The 16,665-nt window shown below is 41.5% G+C and overlaps 1 protein-coding gene across 1 annotated transcript; it reads left to right on the top strand.

Moving 5' to 3' along the window:
- The first annotated feature begins 4,508 nt into the window (after positions 1-4,508).
- Positions 4,509-16,000, top strand: LOC120558499. Its single transcript, XM_039799517.1, has 6 exons — positions 4,509-4,656; positions 10,305-10,437; positions 11,659-11,894; positions 12,005-13,083; positions 13,197-13,365; positions 15,713-16,000. The coding sequence occupies exons 4-6, from the start codon at positions 12,513-12,515 to the stop codon at positions 15,789-15,791; spliced, it is 819 nt and encodes a 272-aa protein (XP_039655451.1). The 5' UTR covers positions 4,509-4,656; positions 10,305-10,437; positions 11,659-11,894; positions 12,005-12,512; the 3' UTR covers positions 15,792-16,000.
- The last annotated feature ends 665 nt before the right edge of the window (positions 16,001-16,665 follow it).

The raw sequence follows: 16,665 nt of genomic DNA, 5'->3' as shown, positions 1-16,665 counted from the left end.
GTTCTTCCGGGATGGGTGGGAGGACGTGTTCAGCTCCTGTTTTTGCTGTCTGCCGTGAATGGGCTTCATTCCATTTCAGATTGATGCCGCCCGCCGGCCGGCCGAGCAAACAATACATGAGACAAATACATGAAACTGTATTTTATTATTGATGCTATCTTTATTGTTTAACTCCTCAAATACAACGTTAGACAAAAACATCAATATTACGAATATTATGTATTTGTATCTTTTCTATCCGCCGAGCGGTAATTACGACGTCACTTCCGGAGTCTTCAGCTGATTTTTTTTAAACGTTATTACGATGCATAACTTACTGGAACAAAACTGAGCAACACGTTGTTGCTGGTGACAAAACTATTGATTATATATATTTATTACATGACTTGCTTATATTCTAATGTACAATGCGGTCTGTTATTTTCTTGATAACAGACCGTTGCTTAGTATAACACACCGTTGCCATGCATAGCAGAGCGTTGCCATGGACGCAGTTCTGTTCCCTCTGGAGGAGAGCTATCAATAAATCCGCTAGAAGAAGATTGGCGTCGGGGTCCTGATCACCCTGTCGTTGTTGTATTCGCTATAACAATGCTCTACGTGATCCCTTACGTACATTGAAGCGATACTGGCGTTATAGACCCACTGATCGCTGTCTGATTCTGTGACTGAATGCCCGCATTGCATCTTGGGACATCGGCTTTGAATGCGCCCAGCTCGGCTCATTTCGTAGCCTACTGTTCTGTCTTATTTACTGTAATATTTCACCGTTAAGATCCGAAACGAATATTATTAAAATAAAGAAATGCATACCATGATAACAGCTAAATACATGTTGAAAGATGTAGCGTAATAGTTTTAAAAATATCAATAAACAACAAAGCAATCCAGCTTCCCTGGCCTAAATAGACCGAAATAATAACATTAAAAGAAATACATATAAACCGTGATAAGATCTGGTGAATAAATGTTGATTAAAACAGCGATTATTGGGCTAAAAATACCAATAATATCAAAGCTGTATCCAGCTTCTCTGCTGCAGCCCGACTGGCAGAGAGTTTCGTGCTGTGATTACGTAAGATGCTTCTCATTGAAATACATTAGTATAAAAAACGTGACCCCAACACGTAAATCTTCAAAATAACGTGAGGGTATCACGTTCTAATAGATTTAATTTCGTAATGCCATCACGAACTGACGTGAGACTGGGTTGGAATAACCTACGGTTTAGGTATTTTCTAAAGTTGCTGTGGAATGTGGCCGCTTCAGATGTGGCGACCATTAACGTCAGCTCCCATGAGCTTAGCTACATTTTAGTTTTAATTTGTTGTCACTCTGTCTTGAGCAGATGATATAACATTAGCTTATCTCAGAGGAAGTTCCAACACTGCTGCCACTTTGTCTGTACTGCTAGCCCTGTTAAATGAACAAGCTACATATGCATAGTTGTCTTGGTCTGTCTCTCTGCTGGGCCGGGTTTGTGAAAATCTGCCTACACATGATTGCCAATTTGTTTATATGGGGAGAGTGGTGCAGACAACTCAGAGGTCGCCGTGCAAAGCTCGGAAGTGCCGCCGAGCGCTGCGCTCAAAGTTTAATTTAACATTGACTTTGACTCTGTGCTCTGCGCCCTACCTCGCATTTTTACCTCTGATCGTGTGAGCGGCTTGACAGCAGCAGTCAAAGTGTGTTTTGCACTATGATAGTTATACTTTTCAATTGCTCTGCGGTTTACATGCAAGGGGGGCACTTTGAAAACTCTAAAAGACCTTCATATCTTCTTGCTGCAATAAAGTCTTCAAGAAGTAAAGTACAATGCATGAAGACACATTTAAAATAATAAACTATGCTCCAAAATGTTAATAAACCATGCAGATTTACAATGTCTGCTATAGCAACAAACCTATATAATTCAAAGTAAGAAAAACATTTGTTTTTACTATGGGATAACAAATAGAAATTTGGGGTGTTCTAACAAAACCTCAAGTTAATGCAGCCAATTTAATAAGTTATATCTATTTCAACCCACACACGTACGCGTGCACACACACACACACGCATGCACACACACAGAGAAAAAATGGCTGAATATATTTTCTTTGTCATTGCATTTTGGCATTTTACATAAATATAATTTACTTAACACCAACAATAAAACATTATGCCAAAGCATGCATTACTATAGATTAATTAATATGTACTTTACTTAGTCTTGCTCAATGGATGTATGCTACATTGCTGGAATAAAGCCTGACATCCTGCACCCTCATCTCCCGCTATCTATTTTGCAAGTGCACCATGTCTTCATCCCAGGCTGCACAGGATAGTTGTGATTGGTTTTAAGAAATACAAACAACCCAGAGCATAATTAATACTGTGATCTTTACATGTGTGATAAATGCTGTGATTGTTGGTGGTCTGATGCAAGTCTGATGCAAATCTTATCATTATCTGTCTGAAACATATGCTGTCAAATATCTCTTAAAAAAAACAAAACAATCGTGACACAATCTACATAATGGATTACCATGACTACACTGTAAAAAAAGACCGTGAAATTTACATAAAAACTATGTAAAATCCCTACAGAAAAGTATTGTAAACCCAAAAACATATATTGTTTGTTTAAATCACAGTGAACTTTTGTAAACTATTAAACAGAGGGGTAGATTTATCAAGCCGTTTGCGCCTGTTTCCAGGCGCTAATTGGTCGCAAAGACGGACGTAACTGATGCGGGCTATTTACAAACAGGGCGCACTTGGGTAAAATCGCAGATTGTCTGCCACATGAGCGAGAAGAGACAAGTTGCTCTTTCAATATGCGTTCGTGGGAGGATCGTGGGGAAAGTGGGAGTTCCACCCAAAAAGGTGGGAGGATAAGCGCAAGTGCACCTAATTATATATTCCGTGGTATTTACAAAGACTGTCAGTAAGAGCGCCTCTATTCTTGCGGGGGAAAAATTTTCTCCCCCTCTTAAAAGCAGGTCTAAACCAGCCGCAATCGAGTTTCCTCGTAGACCTTTATGCCGCTGGTGAAATGGCAACAGTAATTTGAGCAAGACGAAGACATAGGCGAGGCTGAAAATATTTTTAACACAAGAATCACACTTTGTCAGTGAACACAACATCATTTAGCGTTACAGATCAAGCAGCCATGCAATTACTGGAAGAAATCAAAGATGAAATTGAATCTCCCACTCAGCATTCACATCCCATTCCAGCAGTTGTTAAACTCCTCGCTACATTACAAATATGGCATCAGGATCATTTCAAACAGTCATAGCATCAGCAGTGGGAATATCGCATTCTGCACTCAGCCATATCATAGCACAAGTACCGCTTTGCTACAGCGCAATTTACTAGTCTAGTGGGCGGAGAAAGACGCTGATTGCCTGATGGGTGTCAGGGTTGATAAATACTACGCAAAATGTGGAAGCATAGCGTGCGCTATTACCGAACTCGCATAAGCAGACGCAGCGCAAACTGCGCTAGTGTTAGTAAATTAGGCCCAGAATGTTTTTGTTATATTTACAACAACTATATGTGATTATAATCAAATGTATCTGTTAAAACTACAAATATTACTATCAAAAACAGAGAAATACTATAATACTCATGACAAAACAAATTTGTTAATTTGACATACAAATATTGTAAAAACTATAGTTTTAGTCTATAGTTGTTTTTAAAAATACAAAAAAATATATGTAAGTCACTTTACAAGTTTATGCCGTACTTTTAACATGATTGATGAAACGATGCAAATTGAGGTAATAAAAATGTTTTCACAAAAAATGTCATTGTGAACCTGATAGGTTGCCTATCTATTTATATATAAAATTATAGGCTACAATTATAATATCATTGTTTTTATATTTAGCCTATTTGCAGCATATTGTAGATGTGTGTATAAGAAATTAAAATTATTGATATATGCAAAGTAATATTTCTGTTCAGTCCTAATCCTTGTATGCCTTGTGTTTTTTTACTCTTTAAATTTTAATGTAATACTTAGCCTACTGGTTTTTTACATATGCCTATTGATAAAATAATATTAATAATTTGAGCATTGTGTCATTATCACAGGCTAAACAACCAAACAGTGCATTCACTAACATTGCATGATTTATTTGTAGCTTATTGTAGCCTATTTATAGAGTGTGTGTATAAGGAATTAAAATTATTAACCATAATCCTTGTATGCTTTATGTTTCTTTTAGTCTTTACATTTTAATGTAATACTTAATCCTACTGGTTTTATATTTATATTTCTAAAAATATATAATAATTTGAGCATTGTATCACAGGCTAAACAACCTAACAGTGCCTTCTAACCACAGACTTGTACTTGTACGCTCATTGTGCACCGAGTCCGCCTTATTTTAAATTTCATAGTGTATGCAGCTGAATCTCGTCTCTGATTGGATAATGACGTGAGGGCGGGAGGAGCGGGAGAAACAGATCCTCGTTCACGGCTGCGGCTGACGTAATTAACGAGCGAGCTAGAACGGCGCTTGCTGGAGAGAACACATGAGCGGAGCAGAAATCTTCGGACCACTTTGTCATTTTAAAAGTTTTTAGGACAAATCTACGATTTTAACACAAGTTTTTTGGAAGGTTTGCTGCTGTTCAATCGGAAAATTGAAATTTTGCACGGTAAGCTTCACATTTAGCCTACTATTTTTTTCCCAAGACCAAACGAAAATGTGTGCTAAAAGCACATGGTGTAAGCTAGCACCAGTTGATATTTAAGGCCAGTAGCTAGCTAGCTAGGTCAATGCATGATAACTTAGTTCAGCTGAAAAGCACAGGCAGACACTTAAAATCCCAAAAATGATCACCTGCGTCTTTTGTAAAAAGAAATTGGATAGTTAAGAGGTTATGTACTACATTGCAGAGTGCATAGGAATGAGCCCCGTTGTCATTTCAAATGTGTTGGCGCCAACAGTAGTCAAACATTTACCACGTAGTCAGCTTTCAAGGGCCATTTTTGTCGTGTGCACAATGCAACTGCATCGCAAGCTGCTCCTATAGCTGTTGTTGCGAATTTAAAATGCGCAGTTTCATTATGTGCCTGCCATTTTCACAGGTGAAAGAGCTAGTGTCTCATTTAAATGATCATATTGGAGAGGGCAGGTCTGTGTCATGTCCAGTAAGTGGTTGTAAGCACGTGTTTACAAAAAAGTCATCATTTACTTCACATGTGTAGGAAGCATAAAGCATGCTCCCCTGATGGTATTGATGACCTGTACAGGGAAAGTCCCCCTCAGCCCCCAGATGTCATTGCCAGTACACAGGGGCGGATCTAGAAAAATATTTATGGGGTGGCGAGAGGGGGGCAGGAATTTTTGAGGGGTGGCAACATATGGCAGACGTATATATACTGAATTTAATCAGTTATCACAGTTTGATGAGAAATAGTATATACAGTAGGCTACACAGTACAGTACAAAAGGGCACAGGCTGCCATTTACAAACTCATACAGACAAATTTACGGTAATCTCATGCAATCAATGTCCTGCATTTGAGGTTTCATTTGAAGCAGTTCATATTAGGAATAAGTAACCATACAATGTGATCTCACTTAAGAGATAGAAGTATGATAGAAGTAAGGGGCATTATCACAGGAAAGGCATTAAGGTAAGACACAGGCGATGAGTGGCAGATGTGTGAGAGGGGAATCAAACTGTTTTTGACTGTGTCAGAGAGGCAGCGATGCAGGCAGCATTTGTACAAGATTAGGAACGGTCATTGATTAGTTATAACCATCAGACTGTGTTAACACACACTAACATTTTAGCCTGGGAGAGTATTTTTTAGGTTCATTTGTTTATTTTTTGTTTTATTTATATATATTTTTTATATTTAATCTGAGCAATAGATCTAAAATACATTCTACACAAAATATAAAAACTCATCTCCCCATCTCATCACACTTTCACACTGACAACTTTCCCTAATTATTCAAGTCATTTGTTGTTCTTATCCTATGTAACTTAGTATACTATGCAGCAACAGTTTCCATACCTTGTGGACCAGCTCGACTGGAGATGGTTGGTGATGGCCCAGGCACTCTGCTTTCACTGTCTGAGCCCTGCACGTTATCTTGTCTCTCGCTTTCTCCCTCCTCATCTTGGTGATGATCTCCCTCCATATCTTCACCGCTGTCGTGTTCTCCCACCTCCTCCTGGCCCTGGTCGCCTTGGCTTTGTATCCTAGCTCTGTTACATTTCTGTGGCCCTTTTCTCTCCACCTCGTCTTCTCTCTCTCCTTCCACCTCTTTTCTCTCTCCTTCCACCTCCGTCTACCTTGCTCACTTGTTCATTTTCTATTTCTGTCGCCTTTCTCTTTGGACACAAAAACTGAATATACTACCTTTCCTCTTCATTTCTGTAAGATTTAAAGTAACAATGTTTTCCTTGACAGACGCTGAATCAATATTAGCTTTTTTAGCCTACTTTACACAGAACAAACGTCAGACCTAACTAACATTATATGTATAGTTAGCGAAATAACGTTCTTCAACCTGATTTTTATCATCTCAAAATCAGCATTGCAACTATGCTGGCACTGTGCTTTCGTTATAATTTCATTTCTTGATAGATGTTAATCCGTTTTGACCTCTTTCCTCCTGTGTCTCCATTCATCGCTACTCCTGGCTCCCTCGCTTCGCGCCACTCAGTTTTCCAAACAAAACTAGCGTCATCTCGTGCTGCATTCACTGTAGTCGGACATTGGAGATTCACGCTCATAAATTGTCAAATTGGCCATAACTTTTACCGTTATTCGTTGCTGCCAACTGGGGTGGCAGCAGGGGTAGCAAGGCTTTCTTTTAGGGTGGCATTTGCCACCCTATGCCACCCCGGTAGATCTGCCCCTGCCAGTACAGATGATTCAGAAAACACACATGAAGCCATGCCAACAGCTAGTGCAGCCTGTGATATGCCAGAGAATGATAGTCAGTCTTATCTCAGAAACATGTGTCTCTTTTACCTTAAAGGAGAACTCCGGGCAATTTTTAGGTTAATCTTGATCGCTATATGTATATGAGTACTGTCGATAGCAAAAAAAACAAGCTGAATCGGTGCTAGCAACACGGAGCTGCTGCAGCTAATGCCGAGAGCTCCCACTCAGCTAAGGCCCTGTTTACACGATGACGCTCTCGGGTGAAAACGAAAAAATATTTTATCGGATGTGCCTTTCGTTTATACGGCGACGCCGTTTTTGGGGCTTAAAAACGCAAAAGACTGAAACCACCCTCCAGAGTGGAAATCTTAAAAACGCTCCACCGTCGCGTTACCGTCTAAAGGGTAAAAACGCAAAAGTCTGAAGACAGAGGTGTGGAGAGAGACGAGAAAAAGGAGTCTGTTACGGAGTAGGATACAGAAATTATAGGCTCCTGTTAGAATTTCAATGTAATGGCTCAATATTTAAATGATTTCAACAATGTGGATAAGGTTGTTATAGTTCGATGACTATATGTAGGCTATTCATTTGAGCCAGAGCAGGCGACAACGTTACGGATGAAGAGAGAGAGCGAGCGAGTGGCAGCGGGCAGAGGAGGGTCTGCTTCAGCCTCCTCTGCCCGCTGCCTCTCGCTCTCAAGCAGTGGCTGAAGGGCCGCGAGGCTCAGGGTATTGGTAGTGCTCCCGTGGGTGCTGTGTTGTGGCTTATCACGGTCAAATGTGCCGGTCATCATCAGACAAACATGCAACTCCACCTCCTCGTCTTTCCAGACAAGCTTTTGTTGTTCGCTTCGGCATGTTTTGGTTTCGCGCTACTAAGGAGAGAAGTAGAATGAATGTTCTACGCAGGTGGGTGCCTTGGTGGTGTTGTGTGGCAGTGCCACCTAGTCACCTGGAGTGCATACTACATCGAATTTCACACACTTTTGCGTCACCATATGCACGCAGATTTCCCCTCCATAACGCTCGTCTAAACGCAGAATAAAAAGTGATAACGCAACGCCACTTTTGCGTTTTCTCTTCAGATCGTTTCCGTGTAAACATAGCCTAAAACGGCAGTTATGGGGGCATAAGATAAAGAGTGTCTTTGTGCCTCTTAACAGACACAAAATGCAATTAAAATGTCTGTGCAACATGAACAGGGCCCTTACATGACAACAAGATGCGTTTAGCAACTTAGCCATTGTTTAAATTCACCTACCCTCTTAGCTGCTAGCTGCCGTCTGGGATGAGTGAGTGTGTTCAGCCAGGCTCCGGTAATAATCATCACGCAGCAGTTCCATGTGTATTTGTAGCATATATATCCATTTTGTGTGCTGTCGTTGGTGAATATGAGTCTCTGCAGTGGCGAATTGTGTGGTAGTTTCCTTAGCCAGGCTAGCAGCCCCGACCGGGCATCCTTCTACTTCCTCCCCGCCTCCCTCGCCTGCCGCTGCCGACAACAATCCACAGGGTCCGCTGGTCTGGTGGATGTCCTCCAGAGGACAGTTCATGCTTTCATGGTGAAATATTGAAGTTTATTCCCCCCTCATAAATAGGTAATTGAGCACTGTAGTGGTTATGATCATATCAGAGTCTATGTAACTACATGGAAACATGATGCCTGTTTCTTGTAAAGTAACTAGCATTACAGAAGGCTGTAGCCTTGCGCTGAAGCCCCGTGGGAATTCAGTTGTAGCAGGAAAAGGTAAACGGAGCGTTGTGTGTGAAGAGTGAAGAACGGAGGTGTTCACAAGGGAAGAAGCTTGGAGTAACGTAACTATGGAGCTAGAGCTAATCTTCAGTAACGCTATTCGTAATAGCATTACAAGAAACAGGCATCATTTGGTCTGTTTCCATGTAGTTACATAGTCACTTATAGGATCACTTCAGTGCTCAATTACCTATTTAAACTTCAATATTTCACCGTGAAAGCATGAACTGTCCTCTGGAGGACATCCACCAGACCAGCGGGCGCCTGTGGATTGTTGTCGGCAGCGGCAGGCAAGGGAGGCAGGGAGGAAGTAGAAGGATTCCCGGTCGGGGCTGCTAGCCTGGCTAAGGAAACTACCACGCAATTCGCCACTGCAGAGACTCGTATTCACCAACAACAGCACACAAAATGGATATATATGCTACAAATACACATGGAACTGCTGCGTGATGATTATTACCGTAGCCTGGCTGAACACACTCACTCATCCCAGACGGCAGCTAGCAGCTAAGAGGGTAGGTGAATTTAAACAATGGCTAAGTTGCTAAACGCATCTTGTTGTCATGTAAGGGCCCTGTTCATGTTGCACAGACATTTTAATTGAATTTTGTGTCTGTTAAGAGGCACAAAGACACTCTTTATCTTATGCCCCCATAACTGCCGTTTTAGCTGAGTGGGAGCTCTCGGCATTAGCTGCAGCAGCTCCGTGTTGCTAGCACCGATTTGGCTTGTTTTTTTTGCTATCGACAGTACTCATATACGTATAGCGATCAAGATTAACGTAAAAATTGCCCGGAGTTCTCCTTCAAACTGCAAGGACAGCTGCTTATTCCTGCCTCTACTATACAGACTATTGTTGAGGAAATGCAAAATGTGCACGAGTTAGGTCAAGCCTACACAATAACTAAAGCAAGTTCTTTATTAAAAAATGATATGAGCCTATCGGATGAAGTAGTCACTATAATCTGACTGCATTAAAGAGTCAGATTTGTTCTCTGCCTGTCATCAGGGACAATTGAGAACAACATACTCCAGAAATCAGACATTCACGAAAATGTTTAAATACACAGAACCCCAAAAAGTGGCATTGGGAATGGATGAAAACATGACACAAAAATGTGCTTACTACATACCAGTGGCAGAAACTCTGAAGACCTTTTTACAGTCACATTTAGGGAGGAATACACAGTCACAACAGTTTGGAGATCCTGATGTAGAGGTTTTTACGGATTTATATGATGGACAAAATTTCAAATGTCACCAGTTCTTTAATGAAAACTCTGAAAGCTTCAAACTGATTTTGTACCAAGATTCATTTGAAATTGTGAATCCCCTTGGTCCTGCTAAAAAGACGCACAAAGTTCTTGCAGTCTATCTTTCATTAGCAAATTTATCCATTCATTTGCGTTCAAATACTGATAATATGTTTTTAGTCTTGTTGTGTGTTGAGAATGACCTTAAGTGTTTTGGAATAGCCAAAGTTTTCTCAGTTGTTGGCAGATCTCAAATCCTTGGAGACAGATGGAATAAATGTAGATGGAGAAAAAGTAAAAGGGGGTCTTTACTGCATTGCTGGGGACAACTTGGGTTCTCATTGCATAGGTGGGTTTACAGAGAACTTCAGCCGCTCTCAATATTTTTGCAGGTACTGTGAAATCACAAGAAGTGAGTTTGAGGCTGATCCGAATGCCTGTGGTCCTCAACGCACCCCAGAGACGTATGATGCGGCTGTTGCTGATCTCCAGGCTGAAAACATCCAAGGCGTCAGAGGAATAAAGGTAAACTCTGTCTTTAATACCCTTGAGTCTTTACACGTATCCCAGCCTGGTCTCCCACCTTGTTTAGGTCATGACCTCTTTGAAGGAGTCTTGTCATATGATCTAGCACTATACTTGAAGAACATTATAAAAAAGAAAAAATGGTTCTCATACTCACTCTTAAACAAGCGCATCAAACAGTTTAAGTATAAAGGATCTGAAGCACTCACAAAGCCATGTGCTGTTAACCCTCACGGAGCCATGTTATCAGGGCAAGCCATTCAAAACTGGAACCTTTTGAGATTGCTACCAGTTTTGATTGGTGACAAAGTGCAAAACCATAACGATGAAGTATGGCAGTTAGCTCTCCAGCTAAAAGACATTGTGGATCTTATTTGTGCTCAGAACATTTCCTTGTCCCAAAAAGCATATCTTGACATATTGATCCAAGAATATTTGGAGTTGAGAAAGATGTTTCCTGAAATTCAACTAAAACCCAAGCACCACTATTTGCGCCATTATTCAGCACTGTTTTTGAAATTTGGTCCATTGATTAGGTTATGGACACTTAGCTTTGAAAGTAAACAGTTATTTTAAAAGATGTGCCAGACACTTGAAAAACTTCAAAAACATTTGTCAAACTTTGTCAGAGCGTCATCAGATGTATCAGGCATATCTTTTAGCAGGGCAAGAATGCAGTAAACTACTGCAAGTGAAGGACAGCTGTGCGTTTTATCCCAACCTCTACAGTAACACTATTAAACATGCAGTCAGGGAGTTAGCCTTTTCAGAAAGCAATACCACAGTTACCACAGACATTCAGTACAAGGGCACTGCATATAAAAAAGGACAGTTTCTTGTGTACAGAAATGATGAGTATATGGAGTTTGGTGAACTTCTACTCATCTTGATTCAGAATGAAACATCTGTGTATGTTTTGATGGATATCCACAAAGGCATCTTGCTCTCAGAATACCATCTGTATTCTGTGACAAAGGACAGTCTTGGGTTACAGTGTATCAACATTAATGACCTGCCCGATTTCTATCCTTTGGTATCATACATTCTTGATGGATACAAAGTCATTCCACTAAAACACAGTATTGTGGCAAAATAAAGCCCAATTAAAGCTCACTTAGTTCTCATTGTAAATAGTTTGACATTAATATAAGTGTTACCTGATGCATGTCCCTGCTCTGTTAAGTGTATGTACTGTATATTTTTTTTCTGTTCTGTTTGAAGGTGGCATTTCTTCTTCATTGCAAATATGAGTGACTCAGAGCCAACCTTCCTAGATATTGCCATCATGGAAGGCCTACCAGAACTTCCAGCAGTAAACAAAAACATCCTGGAAGAGCACTTGCAATCCATTGGAGTCGAGACGTATGATGATCTACGCTTTGTAACAGAGGCTGATTTGATGACAGCATTAAGACCTGTACAAGCCAGAAGGCTTCTTTCTGTTTGGAAACAGAAATGTAAGTAGAAACACCATACAACACACAACTATTCAAAAGCACACATGGACATTGTGTAATATTGTACAGTGTGAATCCTAATCTTTTTTCTTTTTTTTTGTCATTTAAAGACCAAACTCCCGAGAACAGCTCACTATCATCTTTGGAAGCCTCAGCTACCCAATCACTGTCATCGCTCTCCGTTTCACCCCGAAGTTCATCATCAACCTCCTCCAGTAGCCCAGGACTTGACACACAGTGGGACGACAACTTTGAAATTCCATGGAGTAAATTTCCTGAAGAAGTGATGCATTCTTTGGAGAGGGGAAAAAGGCCAGGCCCAAAACTGAGGAGGCAAATGGTCTGGATTGTTGTGACTGAGATGATGGAAAAATGCCCTCATGTAGGTAAAAAGCATTCAACTGACGTTGCAAAAAAATGGTGGCAAAATATCCCAATTCTCTGCAAGATGTAATAGAGGGTGATATTGTTGGAACAGGCTACTATTCCCGTGTCAAATAGTTGCATAACAGAATTGAAAATGTGAGACGCACTTCAACACCCAAAATAAGAAAAAGAAAACCTCAGACTGATGTCTCAGACCACACAGACGAGATCCCATTAGAAGAGAGAGCAGCAATGCAGGACACTTACGGATGCATTAAATGGAATGTAAAATGTCTGCCCCTTGAAGAAACTCAAGAGAGCCAGCAACAAAAGATGGAAAAACTCAAGGTGATGTTCCAACACTCTGATGCTAATCCAGAGGAGGTAAAATGTCTAATGAAGTCCACTTTTTACACACAGCGTCAACATGTAAACCAGGGAAAAAGTATCAAATGCCTTAGAGAGGAGTGGCCGTTTTGGTTTGATGATCTTGGCATGTCCGTACACTTCAAGGAACTCACTGGGATTGACCTCAAAGAGACATTCACACGAAATTTGGATTTGAAGGGAAAAAGGCTTCTCGACTACATGACCACAGTTTGTTTCAACAAGAGCAAGAAGTTCCTTCAGAATTATGCAAGGCTTCAGAGGATGCGGGGACCGCAGGGTGGCTGCTCAGATGATGTGATAGAGATGCTCCTGCTTCTGCTCAGCTACTTTGATGAGAAGGAGGAGTCAATGTTCTTCCATGTAGAAGATACAGGTCTGGCAGAAGAGGTCCAACTGGAGCAAGTGCCTCTGACACCTGCTGTTATTGTCTGTGGTAAGTCTGTTTCATATCTCTTTTTTTTATTATTATTTTTTTTATTGCACTTTTTGTAGAATTTGTCATGTGAGTGCAGGGCTTATTAATATAACCTGTTAATTTGTTTATAGGACAGTCCTGCTATTCCTCAACAAGGTACATGCTGAGTCTGGATCAGAACCATACCAACACAAACATCTCCTCCTTCATTTCTGCATTGTGCCTTATGTTCGGGAGCTACTACTGTTTCAACATCCATTATCCATCTGAGCTGGCTTCAACTCTGGAGTTTCTTCAAAGGTGAGTAAACTTAAAACCTAAAAATGGCTTACTCATTTGTCAGACCTGGGACTCTAGGACCTAGAGGCAATATTCTTTTATCCCACTATGGCCATGCCAAGACCCGCCCTTCAAGGGGTGATAGAATGCAAAACTGATTTTACCTTGTCATAGTTGAATAATGACAGTTTAGTGGGTAACTAGGACATACATAGAACCTCTAAATCCCATTGACACCTCTTTTCTCTGCAAATCTCACTATTTGAAACTGCCTCTAAAAACGGGCGAATCTCAACGAGCCCCATAGTTGACGTCAACTATTGCGGCTCCTCCTCATTTGGCTCTAGTCTTTCTCTTTGTCACGCCCCAACATTTGCATTGGCTACACAACTGACCTGAGATCAGTTAGTCTTCTGAATCTAGGTCGTGCAGATCTCAGAAATTGTATACATTGTTCATCTGCTATTTTACCATTAAATTCACTTCTGAGACTTTTTTATGCGAGAAATCAACTATGTAGAGGTCAAATACGGGCCGTTTTACGAAAATTGATGTCTAATTGCAAATTTTGTCCGACTGTGTGTCGGAGTTCAGAGGCTGGTGCTGCCTGTGTAGCTGCCTCGCTGCCTGGCCTGCCTTCCTTCAGAGACCCCGGCCTGCTGGGCGGTAGATGGAGCCAAGTCACGGCTGGCAACCCACAGCACTCCATACCCGCGCAAAGTCACCGTTTTGGGCTAATGGACTCGAAACGCCACTGCTCTGACAGAGCTCCAGGGCCTCCAACTCCCCTCTTCCTGCTAGCTAAATGCCCGGTGTATGTGAGTGAAAGCGCGGTCAGCGAGCTTGTTACACCAGCATTCTCTTACCACAGGTTCCAGTTACTCTTTTAATGTGTGTAATTATAATGTGTTGAGTTATTTAAACAAACGATTGGGGAAATAAACGCCGCTTCCGTGAGTCTCATTGATGGAGCCTGCGGCTGGATGGAGCTCTATCAATGAGAGCTAGCTTCCTCTTAGAATTCCTCTGGAATTCACAAAAATTAATTAACTTGAAATCGGACACCGTTGTTAGGTTTATAAGACATTTAGTTAGATGTCGTGTAAGTGGCGCGACGAAATTCAAACTGTAAATATACTCGAATTAAGGCGAAAAGGAAGCTAACTATCCGTGATTTGTAGCTAGCATTGAAGGGACAGTCACAGCTAACGAAACGCCTAGTCTTCACAAATATTAATTAACTTGAAATCGGACACCGTTGTTAGGTTTATAAGACCTTTAGTTAGATTTTGTATAAGTGGCGTGACGTGTGTAACATGTGGTAAGAGATTGCTGGTGTAACAAGCTCGCTGACGGCGCTCTCACGCTCACACAACGGGGAATTTAGCTAGCAGGAAGAGGGGAGTTGAAGGCCCTGGAGCTGTGTCAGGGCAGCAGTGTTGGTAGTCCCTGCTGTGGGCTGCCAGCCGTGACCGAGCTCCAAGTACCTAATAGCAGGCCGGGGTCTGTGAAGGAAGGCAGGCTGGGCGGCGAGGCAGCACCAGCGGGCGGCGAGGCAGCACCAGCAGCTGAACTCCGACACACAGTCTTACCAAATTTGCAATTAGCCATCAATTTTCGTAAAACGGCCCATATTTGAGCTTTATATAGTTGATTTCTCGCTTAAAAAAGTCTCAGAAGTGAATTTAATAACGAAATAGCCCGACAATGTATAACTTTGCAGTGTCTGAAATATGAGGCCTGCTGCCGAGTATCCCATATGTTTCTATGTAGTTTGCTCAAACCAATCAGCGCGTAGCTCATTCTGAATATTCATTAGCATACCATATTTGGAAGAAAAGCTCTTGTTCCAAATAGAGCCATATTCACAGGGTAGTTAAGGGCCAAATAAAATAGCATTCGGGCAATTTTCAGCCCAACCAATGTTACATACCCCATTAGGAGACCTTAAGGAAGAGTGTAAAATACCCTATATAATCATTCTATCACCCCTTTCAATAGCATTCACACACTACTATTGTCCAGGCGTCCATGCTTACATGTACAGGTCCTATCCCCTGACCAATCCCCTAACCTAACCTTAACCACTCAAGGTGAAATGCCTAACCCCAACCAATCGAGCTGCTTCGTAGGGCGTAAGGTGACTGGCACCCTTTGTCCACTTGAAGTTCAAAGGTCAGCTACACTAGTGACTACTTGTGAAACTAGTAACCAAAGAACATTTCCATATGGACACTTTATTGTTGACAGATTATTTGTCAAATGAGGATGATCTCATTCTCATTGTGTGTGTGTGTGTGTGTGTGTGTGTGTGTGTGTGTGTGTGTGTGTGTATTAACTGATCAATTAATATGCTTTTATTCTACAGGTGTTTTTTCTCAAACCCAGAAAAAGGAACCAAAGTAGAGAATAAAAACTCCAAGCGTCGTCTCAACGTGAACCCTTGAGTCCTCACGCTGATACAGGAACTCTCCGATCACGAGTGGCGTTAAGCCTAAATATGGACTCTTTCTGTGGACTCTGACTGTTTGTTTCAGAAGAGGTACTGTTAGTTTTCACTCTCTTAAATCCACAATGTGTGTTATAGTAATTAAAGGAGAACTCCGGGCAATTTTTACGTTAATCTTGATCGCTATATGTATATGAGTACTGTCGATAGCAAAAAAAAAACGAGCCGAATCGGTGCTAGCAACACAGAGCTGACGCAGCTAATGCCGAGAGCTCCCACTCAGCTAAAACGGCAGTTATGGGGGCATAAGATAAAGAATGTCTTTGTGCCTCTTTACAGACACAAAATGCAATTAAAATGTCTGTGCAACATGAACAGGGCCCTTACATGACAACAAGATGCGTTTAGCAACTTAGCCATTGTTTAAATTCACCTACCCTCTTAGCTGCTAGCTGCCGTCTGGGATGAGTGAGTGTGTTCAGCCAGGCTCCGGTAATAATCATCACACAGCAGTTCCATGTGTATTTGTAGCATATATATCCATTTTGTGTGCTGTCGTTGGTGGATATGAGTCTCTGCAGTGGCGAATTGTGTGGTAGTTTCCTTAGCCAGGTTAGCAGACCCGACCGGGCATCCTTCTACTTCCTCCCCGCCTCCCTTGCCTGCCGCTGCCGACAACAATCCACAGGCGCCCGCTGGTCTGGTGGATGTCCTCCAGAGGACAGTTCATGCTTTCACGGCGAAATATTGAAGTTTATTCCCCCCTCATAAATAGGTAATTGAGCACTGTAGTGGTTATGATCATATCAAAGACTATGTAACTACATGGAAACAGACCAAATGATGCCTGTTTCTTGTAAAGTAACTAGCAT

This window comes from Perca fluviatilis, chromosome 5, assembly GCF_010015445.1.
Source record: "Perca fluviatilis chromosome 5, GENO_Pfluv_1.0, whole genome shotgun sequence".
NCBI classification, from domain to species: Eukaryota; Metazoa; Chordata; class Actinopteri; order Perciformes; family Percidae; genus Perca; species Perca fluviatilis.
The sequence above is the reverse complement of the archived record's forward strand: the minus strand, read 5'-3'. Positions and strand labels throughout refer to the sequence as shown.

What these genes read in the sequence shown, in the direction of transcription:
- LOC120558499 (XM_039799517.1), top strand. Translation starts at nt 12,513, where the DNA reads ATGCAGGACACTTACGGATGCATTAAATGGAATGTAAAATGTCTGCCC. An exon ending in ACCTGCTGTTATTGTCTGTG is followed by an intron (nt 13,084 to 13,196) that starts GTAAGTCTGTTT and finishes ATTTGTTTATAG; the next exon opens with GACAGTCCTGCTATTCCTCA. An exon ending in ACTCTGGAGTTTCTTCAAAG is followed by an intron (nt 13,366 to 15,712) that starts GTGAGTAAACTT and finishes TTTATTCTACAG; the next exon opens with GTGTTTTTTCTCAAACCCAG.